The sequence below is a fragment of the Camellia sinensis genome, chromosome 15 (genome assembly GCF_055761805.1).
Source record: "Camellia sinensis isolate YWXY chromosome 15, ASM5576180v1, whole genome shotgun sequence".
Taxonomy (NCBI): Eukaryota; Viridiplantae; Streptophyta; class Magnoliopsida; order Ericales; family Theaceae; genus Camellia; species Camellia sinensis.
Window position 1 is genome coordinate 115,600,763 of NC_138975.1, and position 27,071 is coordinate 115,627,833.

The 27,071-nt window shown below is 36.3% G+C and overlaps 1 protein-coding gene and 2 long non-coding RNA genes across 3 annotated transcripts; all 3 read right to left on the reverse strand.

The window, feature by feature from the left end:
• On the reverse strand, positions 1 to 15,150 carry LOC114274232 (uncharacterized). Its single transcript, XM_082910457.1, has 4 exons — positions 15,027 to 15,150; positions 4,121 to 4,180; positions 2,597 to 2,857; positions 1 to 509 (listed from the first exon to the last, which is right to left on the reverse strand). Exons 3-4 carry the CDS (start codon positions 2,768 to 2,770, stop codon positions 378 to 380), a joined length of 306 nt encoding a protein of 101 aa, XP_082766583.1. The 5' UTR covers positions 2,771 to 2,857; positions 4,121 to 4,180; positions 15,027 to 15,150; the 3' UTR covers positions 1 to 377.
• An 86-nt stretch (positions 15,151 to 15,236) lies between these two features.
• On the reverse strand, positions 15,237 to 17,770 carry LOC145813561 (uncharacterized). Its single transcript, XR_014356708.1, has 3 exons — positions 17,664 to 17,770; positions 15,851 to 15,886; positions 15,237 to 15,371 (listed from the first exon to the last, which is right to left on the reverse strand). It is a non-coding gene; the product is annotated as an uncharacterized LOC145813561 (long non-coding RNA).
• A 1,003-nt stretch (positions 17,771 to 18,773) lies between these two features.
• LOC145813560 (uncharacterized) lies at positions 18,774 to 25,853 on the reverse strand. The gene is made up of 4 exons (XR_014356707.1): positions 25,723 to 25,853; positions 25,490 to 25,572; positions 24,587 to 24,644; positions 18,774 to 18,895 (listed from the first exon to the last, which is right to left on the reverse strand). It is a non-coding gene; the product is annotated as an uncharacterized LOC145813560 (long non-coding RNA).
• Between the last annotated feature and the right edge of the window lie 1,218 nt (positions 25,854 to 27,071).

Genomic DNA, 27,071 nt, shown 5'->3' on the forward strand with positions numbered 1-27,071 from the left:
CTCATAATCTTCAGGAGAATTTTTCACTAAAATTTTACAACTTAGTGATACAATCACATATGTGCTTCCTTTTCCAGATAAGAAAGGTAAAGCAGCTCCTGAAGGTAACATAAACAAAAATTATCAAAAAATTATGATTCAGTCACACATTGAAACTAAAATGGACAAACTATCAATTCAAACAGGTTCCCAAAATTCATGGTATAATTTCTAAATTATCAATGTATATATGTCGGGCAGCCATTTGCTAGTTACTTGTTACACCTGTGAGCAAATCAGTATAATCACAATGGAGACAAAACTTTGATCTTTACTTCGAGAACCCCATGTGCTTCATTTGCTTAATGTCAAACCTCGATTCCTTTGAATACCATCTACTACTCGGAGTCAGAATCTGATAGTGGCATCTGGTAAGCATCTTTTGGTTCTGTGTCAGTGATTGAAGGAGGACAATCTTGGTTTGACACCGCTCTCTTCTTGCGTCTCTGATTTGGTCTATCTTCATCATCCTGGAAATTTTCATATGGTGATTAAGCAAACATATAGAAAGCAGAGGAAAATAAAAATGCATAAAACAAATACTGTTTAACATACAAAATGCTTATGCAAGTCCCACTGCAGTGAATTGGGCAGTCAGGTATGCATAGCAAAATTAAGATCACTGATATTTATGTTTGTTAGTTGTAATTATATGTTAAAATAGGAATTAATATTGGAGATTGATGTCGACTGTAAATTGTCTTTACTAAGTATAAATAAAAAGTCGCAAAATAGATTTGAATTGTTTTTGTTTCGTTTCTATGAGCTTTGTATGTTTGAAAAGGTTCTATTTCAGTTGAGTGTGAGGTTCTTCCCCAATGGAAGCGAGTTTCTTCCTCAATCGAAGCGAGTTTCTTACAGGTTTCTTCCTTGGGAGTGGAGAGTAAGAAACCTCAACCAAGAAGGAAATTTTTGCTACTAAGTGAAAAGCTCGATAACTTAAGCTAAAAATGCTGATTTACCTTTGATGAGGGCAACCTTCCATCTCTACAATGAAATTTTTTGACGCGTCAAGGAGAAAAGTATTTACATCATATAATTTTTAATATTTGTTTACTATTTTAATATAAAATTCAAAATTCTAATGCCTTAAACGCCTTGAGGTTTACACCTCTCCTCATGAGGGAAAAAATGCCTCACATTACGCATTTGCCTTTAAAAACTTTGGTAATTAGTAGTAAGAGGTGCCAAAAGGAGAAATGTTGGCAGTGGTGCTAAAAATTATTCAGATTTCAAGGTTGGGAACTATATAACACATAACACCAGCAGCCTCCAGGTAGTTCAACACGAAGTGAAACACAATTTCCTTTTCCAAATGAATCAATATGTCATTGAAAAATGGTGGGGGATGACTGTTAAAGAAAACTATTAGAGAATATCAATGAAGGAACACAATAATACAGGAATGATTGGTGGTGAGGGAAACAAGTTTAACTAGCAAGCAATAGATTCCTAACAAAGGAACAATCATACAAGAATGATTCGTGGTGAGGGAGACAGAAAAATCCTCCTTTAGGGGTTTTTTTTTTTCCCCCTTTGTTTTTAGTGTCTGTGAGTTTGGGGTGGGCTGGGGTGTTGCTTTTTCAATGAGAATGACTAGTCTAGAAATTGCAAAGCTGGAAAATGTGAATTGTTCAATGAGATGATTCAGAGATATGCTCAAAGCTATCACTCAGTACAATAATCTGTTAGGGGCAGAAATAAAATGACAATGAATAGGCAATAACATGGCCGTCAAGAAATTAAAATAAAATAAAAAAACAAAACAAAAAAGGCTGCTACCCACAAGGTATATGTGAATGCATTTGAACTAAATGAAGGGAAACTTTGAAGAATATGTTGTGAATGGGATTTATACCACATCCCACCAATGTGAACGGAAGCACACAACGCACACACCAAAGAGAAAAACAATTAGACACAGATTTTGTGGTTCGGCACCAATTGCCAACATCCACGGGAGAGAGATTCAACTATGAATAAAAAATAGATAATACATGTGAGATGGTTAAAATGCTCCAAACCCATATCACTACTAAAACGCTCAAAACACATATCACTCTAGTGCCGTATCGGTATTTTTTGTCACCCCTTACATCGCTATTTTATCCTCCTCTTAATCTCACCAAAACATAGTCTCTGTGACTATATATAATAGTCTATCCACAAAAAATCTAGTTCCATAAAATTGGGTAACCAAACCTACACATTGGGTTTCCCAATAGATTCGGACGCTACTATCCTAACCCAAATCTTAAACTAATCTAACAAATGTATGGGACCACATCTATCACATGGGTGGACTAATCCTAATAGAATATTAATATAAGTTACTAAATTAATCAAGTAGAATAAGATGCAGCCAAGACATCACATATATAAAAAATAATTAGAAGGAAAACAACGATGCTGAAAAGTAGAAAAGGGAAATAAAGAAAGGACTAATCATGAGTCAAAAGAATATCAATGAAATTACATTGGATTGGAGACGAAGATAATAGCTGGAACAAAAATAACAATAACAGTGCTCCCAGGAGCACAATTTGCCATGACTTACTTTTTTGCTTGGTTGAGTTTGATTATTTGATTGACTTGGATGAGTTGATTGGCTCCTTCGCAGCCAGATGCCACCAAAAGACATCAATGCTCCCAAGAGCAAGACTGGACCAATCCTTGGATCTCCCAGGCGATTGTGGATTCCATTCATGATGCTACCAATTCTCTGTTTCATTCCTGTCCCTTTGGATAGAATGGTTTTGGCACCTACTGACCAAATAGGATCTGCATCTTCGGGAACAAGTGCAGGAGTTTTTGCTCTCTGCGATGAGACAAAACAGAAAAGGTTTAAGCAGGCAACATCTTGTATGAAAGAGATGCAACTCTAAGCTCCAGAGTGTATACATCCTTAAAAAAACCACAAAGTTTAATGAGTATCAATCTAAGAAGCATGGACACTTCTAAGAACGTAGCGTGCCGTGTCCGACACTCATCGAAAACCTATGTAACACGGGTGTGGGTATGGATACTGGTACGAGTACGCTAATACGGCAAAACCTTTAAAAAAAAAAAAAAAGGATACAGGTACGGTTGTGGTACGTCAACAAATTTTTTATTTTTCATAGTGTATTGTTTTAGATTCAACCTACAAATCAAAGTTCAACACCAAAATTAAAAGAAAAATTATAAAACCAAAAGAGAAATCACAGTTCAACAATACCAATATCAAAGCAAAGTCCATATATTATTTTAATGCCATCAAATAGGAAAAATTACAAAACTAAGTTTCATTCCAAAAGCAAACTAGAAAAATTTTCAAAGTTGAAAAATCAATTTTCACTTCCATCAACTTCATTATTGAATAATACATCTTTCATCTTTGACACATTAAGTAAAAGATTTGCAATTTCAAGTAAATCGTAACTCTCTAATGAATTAAATGTATCACTATCAATGTCCCATAGCTTGGTGTAACCTCGATACACCCATCATGTACCTACGAAGTACCCACCTGCCAAAAAACGTATAAAAACTACTTAGTACATATTTCATGTACCCGATACGCATGCAACACTAATGGTACGCGTACCAGTACCCGTTATAAGTATGTTAATATTTTCGGAAGTACCCGTGCTTCTTAGCTGAACACTTTCTAACACTTAAGACATACATGAAACATATTACGAGTTTGAATAAATAACTTAAAATCCAATGATACAACAAAAATTAAGTAAATTTATACCTATTCTCCTCCTTTATACTTCAAAAATGAATATATTTTACTTAAATATTTATATATAAGACAATAATTATTTATCCTTATATATGACATATATTTGATAAATACATAAATAAATTATATATTTTGCAGAAGTCCCCAACGTGTCATTTCCTACATTTTTTGAAAATTTACATGTCGGTGTGTTGGTGTGTTGGTGTGTCAATGTCATGTCATATGTTCGTGCTTCTTAGGTATCAATAATGGAGTGAAGGTAATTAAACCCCTCAGCAAAATACACAAACTCATTCATTCAAGCACCAAAAGGAAGCTTAATTCTAAAAAAGTTTGTCTATGCTAACTTACAAAAAAGGGAAGCTCCCTAGAGTCACCATCTTCAATTATTTGAGAGATCCACTTGATGATCTGCCAACCAAATAAATAGAAACAACTCAACGTGAAAAGGTACACTAAATCACAAAGAATGTTGCATTTGCGTTAACTGCTCAATACAGAGTGAAATATATCTCAATAATTAAACCATGTAGTAAAATCCATCTCACAACAGATAGAAGGCCAAACCTCTGAACTTTCTTCGGAACCACTGTACCTCGCAACAAGTTGTGATGCAGGATCCACATCGTCATATCCAGTACCTAAATTGGGTACAAGTGTCGGACACATATCTCACACCCTTACCAATGTCATATCCAGTGGACAAGGGTACTGTGGGGGAAATAGAAGTCCATGTAACACAGCTCCTCATATTTATCTGCAAAAGGAGTACAAGGTGCACATGTGTTGCACGCCTCAAACTGTGATGTGCAAGTCTTTGGAGAATTTCGCCCAAAAATAGTTAAAAAAAACTCAATGCATTTTACCTTAGCCTCGCCTCGAAGCTAGCCTCAATACATCTTTTAAATACACAATATATATTTGTATAAACATGACATATTGTAGGATTTGTAGCTCAAATCATACAATAACTTTCTAAGATTAATAACACATATTTTGAAAGATTATCAAAAAGTACTAGAATTTAATTTTTTTTTTATTAATAAAAATGAGAATTACATCCTAAAATTCCAAATCAATGATAGGCCTCTATAATCTTCTCAAAAAAATGTTAGAATAATATATGATTATTTGGGTTATTATTTTGTAATTATTTTATGCCTTAGGGCTTCCTTGTAATTATTGATCTTCATTAATATAAATATGGAATGATATCCTAATCATTCCCTAATCTTGAATTCTCTAAAATAACATGGTATCAGAGCCAAACCCTAAAACCTAAATTCCCCACACATACAGTCGTCAATCACCACCATCGCCACCCTAGAATCAGGCGTCACATCCCTCTGGTTCTCATCACAGAGCCAATTGTCACAGAACCAGTCATCATAGAACCAGTCATCACACACAGAGCCAATCGTTGGACTCTCCCAGCCCAGTCGGGCACTGACGTCAGGCCTCTTGGCCTTAGTGTCGTCGGCGAGGGATGAGAAAGGGTTTGTTGTTGTCGTCTGTCCCTGTCGACACCTACCTCTGCTTCGCTGAGTTACGTGATGATCTGAGTTAACTTCGGTATTCAACAGCTGCTTTGTTTTTCCCTTTCATCTTAAAATATATATATATATTTTTTATTTGTATATATATATAAATAAATAAATAAAAAAAGATGTTAATGAGATTTTAAGTCTTTAATTTTCTTAGTGGTCATTGTGTTTGCATTCCTCCACCTTCCAGGCTTGTGATTGGCACTAGTTTTGTTGAGGGTTTAGTAGCACAGTATCTATGGCAAATTCCACCGATGTGTCCACTACTTCTCAGATACCTAGGAGTGAGAGTTTCCCTATACCTATTACTATGACTGATAACCCAACCCTAGTCTTAAAATCACTACCTCTTTATTTAATGGTCAGAGCTATCTCGCGTGGTCGCAGAGTTTGACTATGTTTTTGAAGAACAGAAAGAAGATGGGGTATGTGGATGGCCGGATACAAAAAAAAAGAAAAGAAAAGAACAAAAATAAAAGAAAAAAAAGGAAAAGAAAAAAAAAATGCAGAAGCTTGCACCTTTTGCACCCTTGTTCTAGCTTCTCCAAGAAGCGTGAACCATTTGCTCCAAGCTTCTAAGAGAAGCTTGAACCCTTGTCTAGCTTCCCCAAGAAGCTTGACCCATTTGCCTAGCTTCTCCAAGAAGCTTGGCCCTTTTGTCTAGCTTCTCCAAGAAGCTTGGCCTTCTTGGCCTTTTTGCTCCAAGTTTCTAAGAGAAGCTTGACCCCCTTGACCCATTTTTTTGTTAGCTTCTCTAAGAAGCTTGGCACCTTGTCTTGCTCTATAAATAGAGAGCCTATCCTTTCATTCAAGGGGTTCCAAGAATTTTGTCCAAGACAAAGACATACATTTCCTCCATATCTCTACATTCCAAGCTCCAAACTCCATAGTTCTTGGCTCCATTACACACCACCTCCTATCCTAACACCTCCACCATCACTCTAAGGATCTTGGAGGACATTTTTAGAGGCTAAGGGACTGTTTTCTTGGACCAAGAGGCTGCTGTCCCCTTTTGGCTACAAAGGTAACTCCTTTTCCCTCTTTATTCCCCGTTTTTGCATCCCCTTTTAGCCTGTCTTGCTTGCTGATTTGGGCTTTGTGTATAACATAAAAAAGTTCTGTTTTTTTGTGTTTAAGATACTTCATTAAGGTCACTTTTGTGTTTGGGGTCGTTTACCCCCTCTTAGGCCTTGTTTGGCCCCATTTTGTGTTATTTTTGGTGAGTTTCGGGACCACCTTGTTTGGGCCTCCTCACCACTGAAATCTTGAGGGTTTTCAGTGGTGAGGATGGTGGTTTAAGGTCCTAAGAAGGAGAGGGCCATCCCCTCTCCTTGTTGTCTTCAAAAAGTGCCATTTTAGCCTCATGTGTGAGCACCTTTTTTAAGTTCATGTTGGCCATGTCTTAAGTGTTATTTGTGCTTATTTTACCATGATATAGCACTGTTTTTACTTGGTTTAGACACACCATGCTTGCCTTGCATACTTGTCTTGTAATGCCATGAAATTGCCTTAACATGTACCTAGCATTTAGACTACTATGCTTACTTGTTTTGGCTTAGCTTTGTGAAGCTTTTATGCATGTTTTAGTGTGCTTGAGGTCTGTTTTGGATCATTCGGGTCATCCATGCTTTGTTTTGCATAGCTACCATGTAACCCTCCCTTGGCTTGCCTTGAGTTTTAGACCATTGTTGCATACTTGGCTTGTCTTGTTTACTTGGTTTTGCACCTTCTATAACATGATTTCAGAGCTTTCTATGCATGCCATGTATCCATGTTTATCCTCTTTTAAGTGTGCTTAAAAGTTGCTCTTTGGTGCCTAAGTGTTGGACCTTGTGTGAATGCATGCTTGTATGTGTTTTGGCCCTCATTTCCATGGCATTTGGCCACTGATTTGGGCCTATTTGAGAGCTGCCCATTTTGGTTTAAGACCATTCCCACATGTCGTTGCATGCTCATCCATCTTGCATGCTTGTTAGTTTGCATAACTTGCACACTTGCATGTTTACATTGCTTGTTCACATGCTCATATTGCATGCTTAGCTCCCATGTCTAGGTTGCATAACATTAAGCATGCATCTCTTGCCTCTTGAATTGAGTATGATAGAGGTTGAGTTCACTGTTTGTTTATGTGCATTTCATTCCACATTGAAATTGCACACTTTGGCTTCTTGGGCCATCATGCATTGAAATGCGTGATTGGTGGTCCGAAGGTCGAGCACCATACTCCCTTGAGTCTTAAACATGATATGGAGTGTGGTGGTCCACACATTTGCTTGAAATGCATTGTCATGCCTTGTTTTGCCCTCTGCTGCTGTCAAAACAGGTTCTGCAGGAAGATTTGGCCGACCGGCAATATGAAGTGCCGATCGGCCATCCATCAGTGGCCGGTGGTCATTCTCCATGGCCGGTGGCCAATCCCCTTAGCCGGTGGTGTTCCACAGCATTCAGAGAGCATACCTTGGGACTCGTGCAGTCTTCAGAGGTGCCAAACAGTGAAAACAGAGGCAACATGTGTCATGGCAATGGATTCCCGGGCGAAACCAATCCGAGCATGCGTGCATCCCTCTTCCCGAGGCCTTTTATTGCTTTAATAGCTTAGTTAATTTATTAATTAATTAAGGGTTTGTAATATTTAATTAGCTTGATAGTTAGTTAAATTATATTATTCTTTTGGTCCCTCCGAGCGAGGGCGAATTTGTAATAAGTGTGGGTGCGTGTGTGCATGTTTTCCAACCCCCACTTCTTTCTCCCTTTTACTTACCTGCTTTTGATGGTTAGTATTAGGTCATATTTAATTTAGCATACCTTATGCTATGCATGCGTGCATCCATACATTTGTCTTACATGCACCGGGCTCGGCACATCATGCTAACTGCACTTGTATTTCAATTCCAAGTTGAGTACTTGTTAGTTACAGCATTTCACATGCCATCTTTAGGATAGCCGAGCCTGTTTAGATTGCATCTTTGCATGTGTTGCATTAGCCATTTTTAACATGAACTAGGATCATGCATATGATTACTAACTAGTTTCTGTTTTGGCTCGGAATACTAGGTAAGCTTTTATGCTTTAGCATATCGCATGCGTGTGAATGTTGCCATGATAGCATGATTACCATGAGGCTAGCTTCTTATGTGATATAACTGCTTGAATGCCTGTGGATAGAGGTCAAATTACCTAAATTGGAATAATGCATTAAAACTGTGAGTTTTAAGCCCCCTAGATAGTGGCAAAATTGTCTTTCCTAAAGCCCACTTGAAGGTGGCAAAACTTGCATTTTGGCCTACTTGTGAGTAGCAAACCATTTTCAAAACAAACATGCTATGTTTTGTTCCAATTTAGGCGATTTGGTCTATACTTGTTTGCTGTGCGCATAACATAGTAATTCTAGGCTAATAACCGGAATAAGAATGCATAAACGTTTTCAAAACAAGATATCACGGTTAGTAGAGGCCGATCTTTGATCAGGCGAGAGGGGGTGCTCATAGCTGACCTTCCCCAATCGTACCCAAGTTCCCGAGCCGAGGCAACTTTGGTAATGACGGACACGTGGCCTTTGGCACCGAGTCAGGGTTTCCTAAATTCCCCAAAATAAAATATTTAGGTGGCGACTCTGTATCTGGCAAAGTAGTCCATGTTTGGCGCTTCTTTCAAAAATTTGTTTTCTCAAAACGATTTGCCAGATTTGGACTCTTTGGTTCAGATTAAGAACCGTGACACAAATCGAGTCCGAACTGTAGTGGGGTCCCTCGCGGGCGTGCTACAGAGTATGATCTGGTTTGGAGATGGATTCTGAGTATGGACACTCTTCCTTCACTTCAGGAGGCCCTTTGCCTATGTACAGAATGAGGAGAGTCGTCGGTCTGCTATGATGTCCCCTGTCTCTACCGACCGCTCAGCATTACTGTTTACCTCTAGAGATGGCCTCAGCCTAACTCCTATTCCTCCGTCTATTGCCAAGGAGTCTGTATTTTGTGATTACTGTAAAAAGCCGCGGCATACTCGTAAAACATGTTGGAAGCTTCAAGGGACTCCATCCGGGGGTCGAGGTGATCGGTCTGGTTCTAGAGGCGGTCGGTTAGGCCAGTCTAGAGAACGTGGCTCCTATCCACGAGCTCATCAGTCTAGTGCTATTGATACACATGATTCTAATTCTGCTTCTATTGGCCAGGCTTCTGATGATCTCTCTGGCATGACTACTCATGAGCTTGAGGATGTTCTACGTCAATTGCTGAACCGCCGATCTTCTACTGCTCTCAGTACATCGTCATTTGTCCGCTCAAGTAACTTAGCCACTTCTCCTTGTGTTTTCCTGTCTCATAAGTCTTTGCCTTGGATTATTGATTCTGGTGCCTCAGATCATATGTCGGGTTCCTCTGATCTTTTCTCTGCCTCTTAAGCCCTCTTCAGGTCAGGTCAAAATCAGGATTGCAGATGGTACTGTTTCTTCCATTTCTAGGAAAGGTTTAGTCCATGTCACTTCTACTTTACCTCTCTCTTCTGTTCTCCATGTTCCCAATTTTTCTGTTAACCCACTATCCTTGAGTCGTATTACAAAGGATTTGAATTGTAGTGTGACATTTTTTCCTGATCATTGTCTTTTTCAGGACCTTGTCACGAGAAGGACGATTGGCAGTGGTAGTGCAGAAAATGATCTCTACTTCCTAGATCAACCGGACAAGCTTGCTCATTCTTCCACCATGCGTCCTACTACCACCGATGATATATGACTGTGGCATCAGCGTCTTGGGCCTCATTCTTTTTATTTACTTAAGCATTTATTTCCATCTGGTTTTTGAAACAATAATGTGTCTGAATTTCTTTGTGAGCCTTGTCAGCTTGGCAAACAACACAAAACTTCTTTTGCTTCCAGTTTTAATAAAAGTTTAGTTCGTTTCTCATTAATACATTCTGATGTTTGGGGTCTATCTCGTGTTGTGTCTGTGAAAGGTCATCGCTGGTTTGTTACATTTATTGATGATTTTTCTCGTACTACTTAGGTGTATCTCATGAAAGACAAGAGTGAGGTTTTCTCTGTGTTCCGCAATTTTCATAGGATGATTTGTACTCAGTTTGGGGCCACTGTCAAAATATTCCGTTCTGATCATGGGGGTGAATACATAGATTCTGGGTTAGGGCAATATTTTTCTACTCATGGCATTATCCATCAGACCTCTTACACCAATACCCCTCAACAAAATGGGGTGGCCGAATGCAAGAATCGCATCTTCTTGATATGGCTCGGTGCATGTGTTTCTCTATGAGTATGCCTCGGACCTATTGGGGCGACGCTGTTCTCACTGCTGCCCATCTTATTAATCGTCTTCCTACTCAGGTCTTGCAAAATAAGCTCCTTTTAAAGTCCTCCTAGGTTCCCAGTCCTTGCTTTCTGTTCCTCCTAAAATATTTGGTTGTGTCTGTTTTGTCCATAATCACTCTTCTACTAGTGGTAAGTTGGACCCTCGCTCCCTCAAATGCGTTTTCCTTGGGTACTCTCCTACTCAAAAAGGGTGTAAATGTTACCACCCTCCTCCTCGTAAGTGGTTTGTGTCTATGGATGTCACATTCTTTGAGTCTCAGTCTTATTTCTTGTCCTCTCCAGTGTCACAGTCCTCCCTTCAGGAGAAGCCTTGGTGTGAAGTGATTCTTGTAATTCCTATGGTGAAACCAGTTGTTCTTGCACCGCCATTTCATACTGGGACTGTAGAACCCAATGTCACCTAGGATAGGGAAGAGCAAGTTTATGTCAGGGACAAAGACAGACAGAAAGTTAACTGGATACAAGAGACCACTTCTGCTCCTCCACTGTCATCTCCTACTTCTGATGAGAATCCAGGTACCTTTGAATCTCTTGAGTCTATTGATCTTGATGTTCCGATTGGCAAGAGAAAGGGTGTAAGGTTTTGTACTCAACATCCTATCTCAAATTTTGTGTCCTACTCTCATTTGTCGTCCTCATATAACTCGTTTGTGTCCAATATTTCCTCTGTTAGCATTCCTAACCATTTTTAGGATGCTCTTGCTACTTCTGAGTGGAAACTTGCCATGATTGAGGAAATGAAAGCATTTAGGAAGAATGGTACTTGGGAATTGACTGAGTTACCTAAGGGCAAACGACCAGTGGGATGCAAATGGGTGTATATTGTGAAACACAAAACGGATGGTTCTATTGAGCGTTACAAGGCCAGACTTGTGGCAAAAGGGTTCACTCAGACGTATGGTGTCGACTATCAAGAGACCTTTGCACCAATGGCTAAGATGAATTCAGTCAGAGTGCTTCTCTCTTTAGCAGCTAATCTAGATTGCCTACTTCATTAGTTTGATGCAAAGAATGCCTTTCTCCATCGTGACCTCGAAGAAGAGGTATATATAGACATTCCTCCTGGTTTTGAGGATCATCAGACAGAAGGCAAAGTATGTAAGCTTCGAAAGTCATTATATGGTCTCAAGCAGTCTCCGAGAGCTTGGTTTGAGAGATTCACTCAGGCTGTGCTTAAATATAGCTTCAAACAGAGTCAAGCGGATCACACCTTGTTTGTGAAATATTCCTCACTTGGTAAGACTACAGCACTCATTGTTCATGTAGACGACATAGTTCTTACGGGTGATGATAGTGAGGAAATTCCTTTGTTGAAGAAATATTTAGCCCATGAGTTTGAGATCAAAGACTTAGAGAGCTTGAAGTATTTTCTGGGAATTGAAGTTGCTCGCTCCAAGGATGGGATATTTATCTCACAGAGGAAGTATGTGCTTGATTTGTTGAAGGAAATTGGGATGCTTGGCTGCAAGGCCTGTGACACTCCACTAGAACCCAATCAGAAACAAGGAAATGATGAGGGAGGAGCAATTGTTGACAGGGGGAGCTATCAGCGATTAATGGGTAAACTCATTTACCTATCTCACTCTCATCCTGATATTGCTGTTGTTGTCAGTGTGGTTAGCCAGTTTATGCATGCTCCTCATCAGATTCACTTCGAGGCTGTCATGCGAATTTTGAGGTACGTGAAGTCTGCTCTTGGTAAGGGTCTTTATTTTTCAAAGTATGATCATCTTCGTATAGAAGCCTATACAGATGCTGACTGGGCTGGATTAGTGACTGATAGGAGATCGACTTCAGGGTATTACACCTTTGTTGGAGGCAACCTAGTAACTTGGAGGAGTAAGAAACAGAATGTGGTTGCCAGGTCGAGTGCAGAAGCTGAGTTTAGAACTATGGCACAAGAGGTGTATGAGCTCTTATGAATCAGGTTATTGTTGAGTGATCTAGGTATTGATCAGACAGACTCCTTGCGGTTATATTATGATAACAAGACTGCTATCAACAACGCTCACAATCTGGTTCAACATGATAGAACAAAACATGTTGAGATTGATTGCCACTTCATTAAGGAGAAACTCACTAATGGCACAATATGTACTCCCTTTGTGCAGTCTGGTGAACAACTTGCTGACATCCTCACCAAGGGAGTTAGGAGTAAGCCATTTCATGACATCTTAGGCAAGTTGGACATGAGAGATATCTTCGCACCAGCTTGAGGGGGAGTGTTAGAATAATATATGATTATTTGGGTTATTATTTTGTAATTATTTTATGCCTTAGGACTTCCTTGTAATTATTAATCTTCATTAATATAAATAGGGAATGATATCCTAATCATTCCCTAATCTTGAATTCTCTAAAATAACAAAAACCAAACTCAGATGTCAAAAGCAAGGTTTTGAAACCCGGACCGGACCGGCCGGTTCAACCGGTTGAACAGGTGATCGGATGGGGTTCTGGTCCGGTTAGCCCTCTTAAACCGGCCAAGTGCAAAAACCGGGGTATTTATTGAAAACCGGTAAAACCCCCGATTAAACCGGTGAACCGGTTGACCCGATCACGGGTTGACCGAACCGGGATGGTTTTCTTGTATATATAAAAAAAAAAAAATTTCAGATCTTATTTTATTTTTGTTTGTTGATCTTCATTCATTTCAGAGAGAGCAGCGGCTAGGGCTTCACTTCTTCACACAGGTATCTCTTCCTCTTCATTCATTTCCGATCTGTCTCTCTATTTTTTTCCGTCATTAACGAATCAAATTGATGGATCTTTGATCTCTATTTTTTTCTTCACTTCTTCACACAGGTATCTCAAATTGAAGGAAAATTTTCAGATCTACTTTTATTTTTTTCCGACAGCCGATCTCAACCTCCAGCCTCCCCAGGTATTATTTTGATGGATCTTTGATCTCTTTCTTTGTTTTTTAGAAATTTTGGGTCTACACTTGACAGAACCAAAATCAACACTTGAATCTCCGAAGGCCCTGTTTTTTTTTTTCACTTCAATCAACACACAGGTATCTCAAATTGAAGAAGAAGGCTCTGTTTTTACAAATCAACTTTTGATAAAAAAAAAAATAATAATAATAAAACACTTGGATCTACACTTGAAGAAGGCTCTGTTTTTTTTTTTAGAGAGGAAAAGAAGAAGGCTCTGTTTAGGTTTAGAAATCAACTTTTGATAATAAAAAAAAAAAATCACTGTAGCTGGTAGTTATTAATAGTTGTAATATTTACCATGTATTTATAATTAATTGTTGCTGTGGTTTGATTTGTTCACTTTGGACTTTGTTTTGTCTTTTTTGTGACTTATGTTTTATGGATTGCTTTAGTTGGATGCTTTCATAATTTTTATTACTATGATTGTTGTTTTTTATGGCTAAATTTTTATCTTTAATTTGTTGTTAGTATGTGAAGTGTTATGGCTTATATTCAGGAAATTTTTTTTTTTTTTTTTTTTTTTTTAAGTATAGAAAAATATCACTAAAAATATTTAAGATTTTTTAAAAAAAAAAATCAAAAATTTAATATTTAAATTATTAATTTATATTTTTTTAAAAATTATTTATGACGTAATTATGACGTCACGATTCGATCCGGTTCAACCCACCGGTTGAACGGTAACCCGTCCACCCGATCATTTTTCCGGTTCGTTCACCAGTCTGGTTTTTAAAACCTTGGTCAAAAGGTTTATGAATGCAATCAGATTCTTGGACATTTCCAAAAGTTTCAAGTAGAAATTCTCAGCTACTTAAGGGTTGGTTTGGGATGTTCTAAAAAAGTGTACTTTTTGATTTATTGGCTTATATGAGTTGGCTTTGGGTTGGGTTTGATGTTATGTGTTAAAGAGGTGATGTGATTTAAATAAGATGATGTGACTTAAATAGGATAGTGACTTTTTGACTTTTTGTATTATTTAGATTATGCCAAACTTGGCCTTGCAGCACGAGTATAGCGCATAAGGAAGTTGTGACTATGTTTTTTGATATCCTGCATTTTCAGGCCAAAGGTCACATGTGGTTTTAGCATTTAATGTTTCAGAATTTATCCTGCTATTAGATTGAATGATTTGTAATGTAAATAATTTCACATCATTTTATGGCAGTATAACGGTCAGAATTTATAACAGCAATAATCACTGACCACCTTTTCCAACTTAGGCCACCATTTGGATTAAGTTACTGGCACTTTGGCAAAAATCTTCCAATGCCAATAGTGATCCCAACTAAGTTCGACAGAGATTAAATTTCAGAATAAATTGCTACCAAGTACCATACATACAGCATCACATACATGACCCTCAAATTAATTAATCCATTCACTACAACAAATGTGAATTCAACTACAACTAAACTTGGAAAACATTGACATGCCAGACAAACAAAAGATGACACTTGTTGGGCTTCCCCATCAAGCCAGGTAAGTGTCAACCGCTTTTCCTTCAGTACAACAGCCGCTAGCGACGACGGCTGATCGTTATCAACTGTGGACAGTGCTTCTTGGATCCTGCGCAGAGTCTTTTTCTTTTTGTAAAAAAAGGAAGGGGAAAAAAAGCATTCCTATACGTTCTCCTGAAAAAGAAAAGAAAGAAAATACACGTACACATTCCACCAAAAGGAAGATTCCTCTTCTCGCCATGGCACAAATGTGAAAGCAGCATATGGCCAATAATTTAGGGCAGCTTGATGCACGAATGGAGCTGCACGCTCCCCTGTTTCTGAGAAGAAAATGACTTTCACCTGTTATCCAGAATTGAAAAATCAATTAAGGATGATAATAGATATAAAAAATTTAAATTAAAAAAAAAAAAAAAAAAAAATGAATCTACCCATGGTATTGAAACCAAACAGTGCAAGAATGAGCGTGGCAGTGTCATCAAAGAAGGAACACATGCCTTACATATCATCATGTTGTAAAGTATCAATTTGGATGGGTAGCACAGTCAGCTAAAATAAAATATATAACTTGGATTTCATGTAAAGAAATAAAAGAACTAAAGACATGATTACATGTAGCATTTCTTCCTCTCATTTGTTTCAAGGGTCCATAAGAAGATTGCTGGATCATAATTTTTGGTCAAGAAGTAACTGTTAAATAGTTTTATTGGTGTGACAATAAATTATAATCAAAATTATCAAAGTGAAAAATAATACTAAATAGTACACAGTAAATAAAATAGACTGATTAGCAATATATGGGAACTGAAAATAATTTGTACCTTATGAGGACTGCTTTTTCCCACAAAACTTTGTAGCTGGAATAAATATATAATTCCATATCAGTTCCAATAAAAAGGCCATTAAAAAACATGAAAGCAAGAGAAACATTATTATCTCCAATGCAAGCTGGTTTCAGTTAAAAGTACTATGCAAAATGATAAAGGAATATCAAAAGTCATTAGTGATTTATGTCAGGCAAGTATGCAGCTTGACAATTGAGAAGTAGGAAGGACTAAACTAGGTAAAACTCTAATGTCTGCCATCATTCGCACAGAGATGCAGACTTCACAGCTGAACAACCTTTTACAATTGCCCCAATTAATGGCTTCGTGAGCATGGTAAATTCAGCATACATGAAAAAGAGGAGGATCAATTACTCCTCTTTTTTTCTTTTTCTTTTTCTTTTTTTCTCCTGATACATTTGAGGAAAGGGGGGAATCAAACCATAACCTCCTAATGATGTAAACCGGTTCTCGCCAATGCCTAACTCCAGTGGTTAAAGATAAATTATGATGTCCACCCCAAAGGTTTGGCTTCAATACACTTGCCACCCTACGGTATTAATAATTACACTGACTTCCTCTATTTGGGAAATCATGTAATAGATTTCCTCCTGTTGCTAACTGACCATTGGTGATAAAAATGAAATATGACGACATCATATTTTGAAATTTCAAAATGCCTACTTTACCCTTGATATAAGTTATAACTAGCCCAAATGGCGACATGTGTCACTCTAAGCCAGATCATCTATCACCGCAACTTCTCTCTCTACATATACAGTAATTGGACACAGCAACCCCATTACCATTGTCAAAGGTGGAGGGCATGGGATTCGTTATGGTTCATATTGTGGTGTATCTATCAAAAATCAAAGAGAGAGATAAAAGATGGAGGGAAAGAGGCTGCTAGAGAAATATAGGTCTTGGACCTGTTGGTGGAAGTGAATCATCAAAGATGATTTTGTTCAGGTTTCATTTGGAGAAGAGGGTTGTGATGATTATGTTGAGAGGGTTGTGATGATTATGTTGAGAAAAAAAGGTTTTGGGTGCTAAATTGGAGGAAATAATAAGGGCTTTAATTCATAAAGTTTAAAGAATAAAATGACATCATCTGTTAATAGTGTTTCCAACAAAGTCTGACAAGGGTGGTCAATGTAGTTTTAATATGATAGGGTCAATGAGAGTATCATGGCCAAACCTTAGGGGTGGTCAATGTAATTTAGCCATAAAAAATTATTTTACCATCTGTTTTTAAGTGAAAATTGTTACCCATCTTACCCACACCTATGTCAGTTTAATAGAGAGCATGAGTGAAACAAAAAGAAGGGTTGAGAAAAGAAAAAAAAAATGCTGGCGTCCCCATCCAATAATGAACTTGGTCGTAATTATGCAAAAATTAAATTCAAGAGAATATTGCATGATATTGATCAAATGCTAATTATCAGAAAAGACTCCTAACTAAATAATGATTTCTTGTCATATTGATTTTTCAGTACATCAATCAATGAAATTCCACTCCGGCATTACAATGTCATGCAAGCCTAGTTAATCGCTCCCAACAAAAGTTCATTCCTTCTACCTTATTCTCCACAAATTAACTTCAAAATTCAAGATAATTATAATCTGCTACGATCACAAACACTAGAACCATCCAACCTTATTGAACTCTAAACCCACAACCTTTTGTTGGCCCTAGAACTACTAAAAATTCAAGTGTAGACAGCATCATCCAAGTTTCTAAACTATCCTACGTCACAATTTAGTCGTAACAAAATGTGTATATGGACCCAGGAAAGAGTGTATTTATTACCAATGAATCCTTTGAGTAGTATAGAATGCGAGGCAAACTTAGGATCGTGGTTGCAAACCAATTAGTAACAGCATCAACAGAAAGCTCTCCCTCATACTTGCATCAAACAATCAAATGATGTTAAAATTTCCTTTAGAATCCATCAAGTTGAAAATTATAAGACAAATCCCATAATATATATAAATATATGTATGTGTGTGTATATATATATAGAGAGAGAGAGAGAGAGATTGCATTGGGCATAAATAGAAATGTGCAAAGTTATAAAGCTTGTGTGTTGACTTTAAAACTCACAATGCAGCATGAGGGAAGCTTTCAAAATTTAAACCTCAGGCGTAAACTCACCTAATTAGACAATTTGCAGCGTTACATCCAGAGGGAAATGCAATGAGTGAAGGCAAACCTGTACATATCAAATGAAGTTAAAATAGGGGAAGAAGTCAAGTGCTTATAACAATAATAGTTGTTCTCCCAACTCTTTAACAAGCATAATCAAACAATATATATAAATGACAAACAAGAAAATATAAAATAATTTATTCAATTGAAAGCATGACTAAATTCCAGATAGTGATAGAAAGTTCTTACTAGGGAGAAAATCAAGTGAAAATCATTTCAATCATAAAATCCAGATATACTATCTACTAGGGGTGGGCATCGACTGGGTTGGGTCAAACTTCCACTTTATAGTAAGAATAAATGCATTATCCCAAGGGTTGCCCAATCTCGGCCCTAATCTAACCATCCCTAATTCGGCCCTAAAAATACTTTTACATCCCAAGCCCGCACAATTAACTCGGTATATTCTTTGTGCACTTCATTTATGTCAGGATGCAGTCCTATCTTTTTGCGGTTCCATTTGCAGTTTTTTAAAAATTTAGTTTGCAGTGCTTAATCATTCACATTGCATATAATTTATGTAAATTATATGAAAGAGAGCAAATATTTGATCCATAGCTTAGGGGATCAATATCTATTTGGTGAGATTTTGTGCTGTAAAATCCCAAAGATTGCTCAATGAACTATTTTGGAGGTGTATAGAGGCAAAGAGTCCAAGTTTTTTTTAGTTTCTTGGTAATTATTCTAAAATTGAAATTTAAAAAATCTGATAAACTATTTACCATTTTGAAAGGAAGGCTGCCCTGTAAATGTCTTCTCAGCAAGGTAAGTAGCAAGCTGAACTTCTCTAAGTTCAACCATTCCAATATTTGCCATGCCATCCAACAGAGAAGCTAAACAAAGAAACAAAAACAAAAACCACTACTATCAACAAGGTAATCTAGAAACATAAAACTTCATAGAGAAAATGAAATAGAACCGAGTTGATCAGTCCAACCAAGAAAAGGAAAAAGACAAAAGAGAAGAATAAAGAATGATACAAGAAAACAAATATTAGCCAAGGTAAGCAATTTGTTACTTAGATTCTTATAGCAGAACAACTCCTTTTTCAATGTTCATCGAGTACAAAAGACAAAATGCATATGCTTTTGCTTCCAGACTTCCATCAGCAAAAAAAAAAAAAAAGGCAAGAATTGTGTTGGCATTCTTTTAAATCAATGGTCCAAAAAAATTTTTTTTTTTCTTTTGGCAAAATTCGTTTACCTCCCTATGGTATAGTCCTCGCAGCACTTTACCCCTTATCTTTTAAAAATAGCCACAAGCCCCCCATGTGGTTGTGGATTAAATTGCAATACTAACTCTATTAACTTTAGCAATAAAAAGACAATTATACCCTTGTTTTCTTCCTCTACTTCTCATTATTTGTGTAAGAATAAATGTAAAAATAAATAAATAAATCAAACTTGCCTCAATTAAAAAACTTGATTTTTTTAACTTCTAACTTAATTTCTAAATTTGTAACCTAATTACTAATTTAATAACCTCTTAAGTTGTAATATATTCATATACACATATATTACCATTAGCAGGCAAAACAAAGTTTGAAAAAAAAAAAAAAATTGAAAGTGTAAACAAAAAAAGAAACATAATGAACAATGGCTAAACAATAGAAGAACTGTAGAAGCATGGGAGGGTTGGTGAATCTCAGACAAATGCTGAGATTTGTCATTACGATTTCAAAAAAGGGACCGAAATCAAACTTGATATCATATTATTTCTTCATCACAGAAACAAGATTACATATTATCCAAGTCTCTGTGTATATATAGTGCGTATATATATGAACTATTTAATAAGTTAAGAATGAGTTTTGTCGTTCGGTTTGCAGGAATTGCAAATTCTGCCAATTGCATTGCAGTGATAGGGGAGTTTGTATAGTGGCCAGGCTAGTTGTTGAGAGGAGGGAGACAGTGGCTGGGCGGCAGGGAGGGAGGTGGTATCTAGAAGGTGGGGAGGATGGCAAGGGAAAGTGGGAGGGAGTGGGGGTGGCTGGGAGGTGGGAGGTGGGAGAGTGAGGAAGGAGTGGCTGGCATGGTGGAGGAGGTGATGGTAGGTTTAGATGTAGTTTTTTTTTTTTTTTTGGAAAAGACGGTGAAAGGGGAGATTTTGTCTTTTTACCTTAAAAAGTTGACTTTAATTAATTATTTTTCTTCCCAACTCTCTCAAAATGCATGTGTAGTATAATTTATATTAGTTTTAGACAGAAAATGTAACGGGAGCTATATATTCCAAAATCACATGAGGGTAAATTAGCTATTTTCAAAAGATGGGCTATGCTATTGGACCAAACCATAGGGAGGTAAAATGGATTTTGCCTCTTTTTTTTATTTAAATATGTTGATCTCATTTTATGCTTTCTAATCACAATGCCAACTTTCAATCTATAACATGAAGAAACAGTTAAGTCTAGAACCATAGGGTTTGGCAATTTCATGACTTATATTGTAGCAAGGGTGAAGAATAATCCAATATCCATAGAGGGGTTTGAAAAGGGAAAACTCATACAAGCCTCAAGCACTTGACAATTTCAAAGAGGCATCAAAGAGTCAAGGAAAGATGAACTCAAGTCATAAACAAGAAGGATGTCCAAGTGACACAAGAAGACCAAAATGTCTTAAATAGAACCACCTAGGGTAAAGACTTGACTTTGGAAGACATTTATGCTGGTCCTGGTCAAGATTGGTGACCATTTTGGTAAATGAAGTATGACCTCCTAGCCATCCAAAACCATAACTTAGGATCTAGGTTTTTATTTTATTTTTTTATCGGCCATAACTTAGGTTCTAGTTTAAAATTTTAAATCCTTGAGTACGACCAATTTCAAATGAAACTAGATTTACAGAGTTTCAATTTGAGCACAATTTTCACCCAAAATAGAGTTAAAATGAGAGAGTTAATGATCTTTTGAAGTTAGCCGTGTTGCGGGTGGAAGAAATCAAATAGACTTGAATGATCAACTATTTTGGCTGGCCAAACTGGGTGCAGCTTGAAAAAAATAAACTAGCCATTATCTAGCAGCTGGAACACCCGCATTATACATAAGTTTCTTTCATTTTCAACCCAGAACTTGATGATTTGAGACCCAATATTACTTATATACATTAGAGAACATATCTTGAGAGATTTGGGAGAGCTTAGAGTATTCATCATGCGCTAACTATCAACAACTGGCCCAAGCTTGAGAATCTTGAAAAGCAAACTTTGGACAACTTTTGGGCTTCAATTTAAGGTATAAATTCTTCCTATTAGTGTATTGTTTGTAAATTGCAAAGGTTGGGGTAAGACTTGGAAAACTCTTAGTGTTGGTGCCTGTTTGATTCTGATAGTTTGTGGTAGTAGGCTACCCATTGCGAGTTGTGCATTGTGAAAGAGGTTGTGGGGGAGCCTATAAACCATTGTGAGTTAAGGACTGTGGTTTAGATTGCATGTGATCCTAGAAACTCGTTGAATTCTGAATTGAGGAAGAGGCTGAGGGTGATTTTGTAAAACCCAGTGTGGTGGGTTCTAGGTGAGCCCTTGAGTGAAAACCTAGAGACTTGAAGTAGTGGGTTTTAGGTGAGCCCTTTGTGTGAAACCTAGAAAGAATAGTAGTGTTGTTCTTCAAGACAAAATATTAGGTAGATTAGTAGCATGTAGGTTAGCCTAGGAGAAACCTTCATCAAATGCAAGTGTAATACTTGAATAGGAGACAATAGGTAGATTAGTGGGTTTTAGGTTAGTCTAGGAGAAACATTCTTCAAATCCTAGAGATTGTCTTTGTGAGGAGAATTTAGGTGGGTACTGGCGTGCCCATTGTAAGTCACCAGTTTTTGGATGATTTGTGCATACTTCAACCGAGAAGGTAAATAAAACTTGAACCTTTGATAGATATTTTCTATCACATTGAATCACTTACTAAGGTTTAAACATACCGAATGATTAGAAAAATTGAGATCGGTCATTGGTGAAGAAAAAACAAAAGAACTGTCCTATTCACCCCCTTCAAGGACGTTTTCATAAACACATAACAAGACACAATGACATGCCAATTCAGGTTGGTTTCCATGGCAATGGACTTCTGCATGAACCTTAAAAAAATTCAAAATTCCTAGTTTCAAGCTGGACCAATTATGATATGCATTGAGTTTTATTAAGAATTTTACTTGCCTTATTTCATGTTATGTTTGTTGTGCCAAACACCATACACATGAAATAATCTCCCATCCTCCAGTTTTATCCTTCTAGAAAATCAAATCATAGTTATAGGATTGAAATAGAGCAATTTGTTTATTCTTTCCCAATTAAAGGAAAAAACCGAATGATGCCAAGGAATTCTTTCATATCTTCTCTCTTATATGTTGTAGAATAGCTAGCAAAAATGTGTATGGATGTTGGGTTGAACATTAATAATTGATATGATGTCATGCAAGAACCATGGACAAATGGTGACAAGGGCATCCATATAAAAGGGCACTACTTTAGTAGCATTCAACTCCTTGGTTGATATGTGAGACACTATTTAAAGTACCACTTCAGGTTTCCCCCCGCCCCCTCTCAAACACAACTCAATTCAATTTATCGCACTCAACAAAGCCTTGTGCCATTTGTCTCGGGTGGGTATGGAAGTTCTACCTATCCATTCCACTCTTTCAAGGGCTATAACTTTGGTTAAACCACCAACCTACATTTTAAGGTTATGATATTATCAAAATCAACGAATATCATGTCAATATCCTCGTTAGACAGACTACATCAAACATACTTTCTTTAATCCTTCATATATAATGAATAAATATTCGCTATAAAATGAGTTAATAAAATATGATGACAGCCACAAATTGAGAAAGAAAATAAATAAGCTCCAATCGCAAAATTGAACAACTTGAAGATAGTTAAAAAAAAGGAAAGAAATATGTTAAAGAGCAACAAGTGGTTCAACTATATACCATCACATAGTAACTCAATTATCTCAATTATCCATAGACATACAATATATAGTGTCTCATTAGATATTCTGATTCATATGTGCAACGACAAAATTGAGACATCCATTTACCTAGTATTTTTACTATTATTGACATACTTCAATGATTATCAAAAGGCTACCAACATATGATATGTCAAAATCATTGGTTAATGGTTATATATATTTTGTTTGGGTGTCATATGCCATGTTCTCAAAAGGCTGATTAGCGCTCATGTCAATGTTAAATGTACATTAAAATATAAATTATCATCAATATAACGTACAAATTGTGTTTCATTTGGGAGACATTAAATTTAAATAACTGTACTCTTAGGAAAATTATGACAAAATCACCTCCATTTGGTTTTGTGGTGGGTTTAGGGCTGGAATATGTTTTAGTGTTAGTTCTAAAAAGACAAAAGATAACTTCTAGGGTTTGTAGAATGAAAAAAAAAAACTAAATTTGTTGAATTTCAAAAACAACAGCTTGCTGGATTTTCAAAAAAGATTCTATTTGAGAGTAATTTAGTGGCTAAAATGAAGGACCTGGGGAGAGGCCATTAAGGGCCAATAAAAAAAGGAAGGGGAAGGGTTAAGGTTGATTTAGGCTGGAAATAAAAAGTTAATTTTTCTAGGGCTTTGAACAGTAGTACGAGATCAGTGTTTGTTTACAGATGCTTTTGAATATTAGTAATTTTCTGGATCAATACTACATTGCCGTGATTTTTTGGTTTGGAAATTTTGAAAGCTATCCTGGAGTGCTGTTGATTCAGTGGCTGATTGACAACATTTAGATGCTTTCAGAGTTAATTTTAGTCCAACTGTAACTTAAATTTTAAGGTTGGAAAGAATATAAGCAAAGGAAGAACTGGAATACCTGCTCCCATTTCTTTGTCTTATCCAACATAAAGTGAACACAAATGAAATGTTTCAAATAATTAAAATGATAGAATACACTATCATTTAATCCATATTCCGAAAATCCCAAGTAGTCCCACTATACATCCAAATCTAAAAACCTTATGCTGGCCACATACTCGAATGCAAGAAGAGCAATAAGGATGAATGAGATTCAATGAATGATCAGATTTTGCATGCAGATAGGCCTATCATGCTACAAAAGTAAATAATCTAATCAGGTAAATAGGTTTACTCAGCCTTGTGCCGGAGAAACATGTCTTGACTATGAGAAAAAATAAATTTTTAGTTTGTTATTTCACAAAATTGTAATCAAATCATTTCACTTAAGTTTCATTTAAATACAACTCATGCCTAACGGCTTAGTTTACTTTGAAAGTAAAATCTTTTATTGGGTTTTGTACCCCATATCTTTTTCAATGAACTAAGTTTCCTATAATGAGCAGCACAAGCTATGGAAAAGAGATTCATTTTATACAAATATAGGTTTCACATCTTTATCATAGACATATTAAGTATAACGACGGAAAGAAAGCAAGCAGAGAACATATCAAAAAAGAAAAAATATAGAAAAAAAAGAGGGCAAGTAGACAGATATAACACAAGTAAACAACATCACAAACAATAAATATATGCAACAATTAATATCAGAAATGCATACCAATTTTCTTCTAGTTATTAGAAAATTGTGCAGAGCGGTTACTCCCAAATGAAAATACCTGAACCAAGTTTTGATAAACAACAATAAACACCTATAAAAGATCTCTTTCCAGTACACTAATATTAGAATAACCACGACAACAGCAGGAATGACAAAGACAAGATCGAGAGTTCATAATATTTACAGCAGCCTTCTATGATTATTTTGTATAGCTGGTATTTCACACATTTTCAACATTTTACTACAAACTCAATTGTTGCTTATTAAGAAAAAAATTCCAACATATGCATGATGTATCTAAGTTTTTATATCAGTGCGAAGAGTCTTTCCATCCCCACCGACATTAACATTGAAACCCTAGATTAAAGAAAAAGGTTTAAATTTCAAGGATTTTCTTTTTCACTGTTATTTCTTTTTCAGATTTTGGTTTTCTGGGATAATTCAAGTTAAGATATTTGTTACATATTACAAGAAATATCATTTGTACAAAATGAACAAAAACAACACGGCTAGTCCTTTGTTACATAGATTCTAAGCTTCATGTAGGAGTGTCGAGTGCAAGTATGTATCTAAGCATCAATTCATCTAATTCCCAAGTCCTAGGTCATCAAGCATGGTTACATATAGATTTCTAATACTACTTATAATTTCACAAGCTAAAATGGTATTTCAAGTGATATTAAGTGTTATACTTCACTCACTTTGAATAAAATATGTAACAGAATTGATGTAGTAACGGAGTTTTATGCATAATTAAAGTTCAATAACTTTACATGCTTGCTAGGTGAATGTCCAACTAAAAATGTTAATTATTTAGAGAGTCTATGTAACATTGGTCCACTAAGTACTTGCTCTTTTGATAATGGCCAAGATATATCAAGTCACTGTACCTATTGAGAATACCTGAATTAGCAATGCCTTTGAATTTTCAAACTTAGACAGAAAGTTCCCAGAGGTGATGACCTCAAAATCATGATCTCCTGGATCTGATTTAACAGGAAAAGAAAATAAAAGAAACAGATGATGACATCATATTAGAGTTGTATTTCCCACAACAAGAAACATATAGTACATGTTTCCAAATAAAAATCTTTGGTACAAAAGCAAATAGTCTAGAATGGAACAACTCAACTAACCAAAGGAAGCAGACTCCAGCAATGGAAGGTCAATTTCAGAAAAAATTGTCCCAGCATGTCGTTCCTTGATACTATCAAGAACATGCTACAGTCAACAAATCAATGTCATGCATCAAAAGATTATTAGTAAAGTCTACTAAGCAAAGAAAAATAGTAAAGGTTCAAACAAGCACCATAGGCTTCATATTGATAGGTTGATACTTAAAAACTCACAATGTGCCCGTCAATACCGAATATGTCGTAATTCCTCTTCGATAAAGGATTTGTCAACAGCTCAAAAGCATATCGAATCTGGGAATATAACTTAAATATTTACAATACTGGAAGTACTTAAGTAAACTCGAGTAGGATTTGATATTGGTGCCAACAAAACCACATAATTTCTAGACAAACCAAACCAAACCAGTCCAATCAAGTGGTGTTGGCAACATGAATTCTTTTTCGTCATGCTACTTTGTCAAGGGCTATATGCTCAATTAAATTAAATTAAATAAATACATATCATTTTTTACTATAGCATCCCATATCAATTTAGGTTTGGGGCTCTCCCTAACATTTCTATTTATGCTGATCATATCACTATCTGTTACTATTGCATCTAGACCCTTCATTGTACATGATCAAACCATCGTAGCATATTCTCTTTCAACTCATCTTAAATCGCTGTTACTCCGGTCATTTCATGAATGCATTCAATTTCTAATTGTGTATTTCCTAGTCTTACCACACGTTCTTCTAAGTATATCTCCATCTCAGCTACACTCATTTTATAAATGAGATTAAATTCCTTACAACTTAGCCGTGATGGATGGACTTTATGGGTAGCCATTCAATAGTTGACATGTCACACCCATTTTGTTTTTTACTTATTTTCAATTTCTCCTCTGGTTTTTGTCTTCTCTCTCCCAGATTTCTCACTCAATTCTTCTTCTTTCAAAACATCTTATTGATAATATGATCTACATACACACATAAAAATTTGACTGATAATCTACAATATTCAGACTATATTATTTATCTGATAACTAACAGAGGGGGCATACAATCTTAAGAATACTTTATGAGCAAGAATATATAGAAGCTATGATATCATGGAGATCAAAATTACAAAGGATTGCACAAAAATAAAAATAAAAATACAAAAATAAATTTTTTGCACTTGATGATGATGCATATCCCCATCCTTCCATGAGTTTCATCTTCCATCTTCCATAATTGCAGAATCTTCCATAATTACAGAATCTTGTAGATCTTATCATAAATTCCATCTTCCATAAAATAATACAATAATTTCAAAACAAAACCCAAAATCTTGTAGAGCTTATCATAAATTCCATCTTCCATGAAAT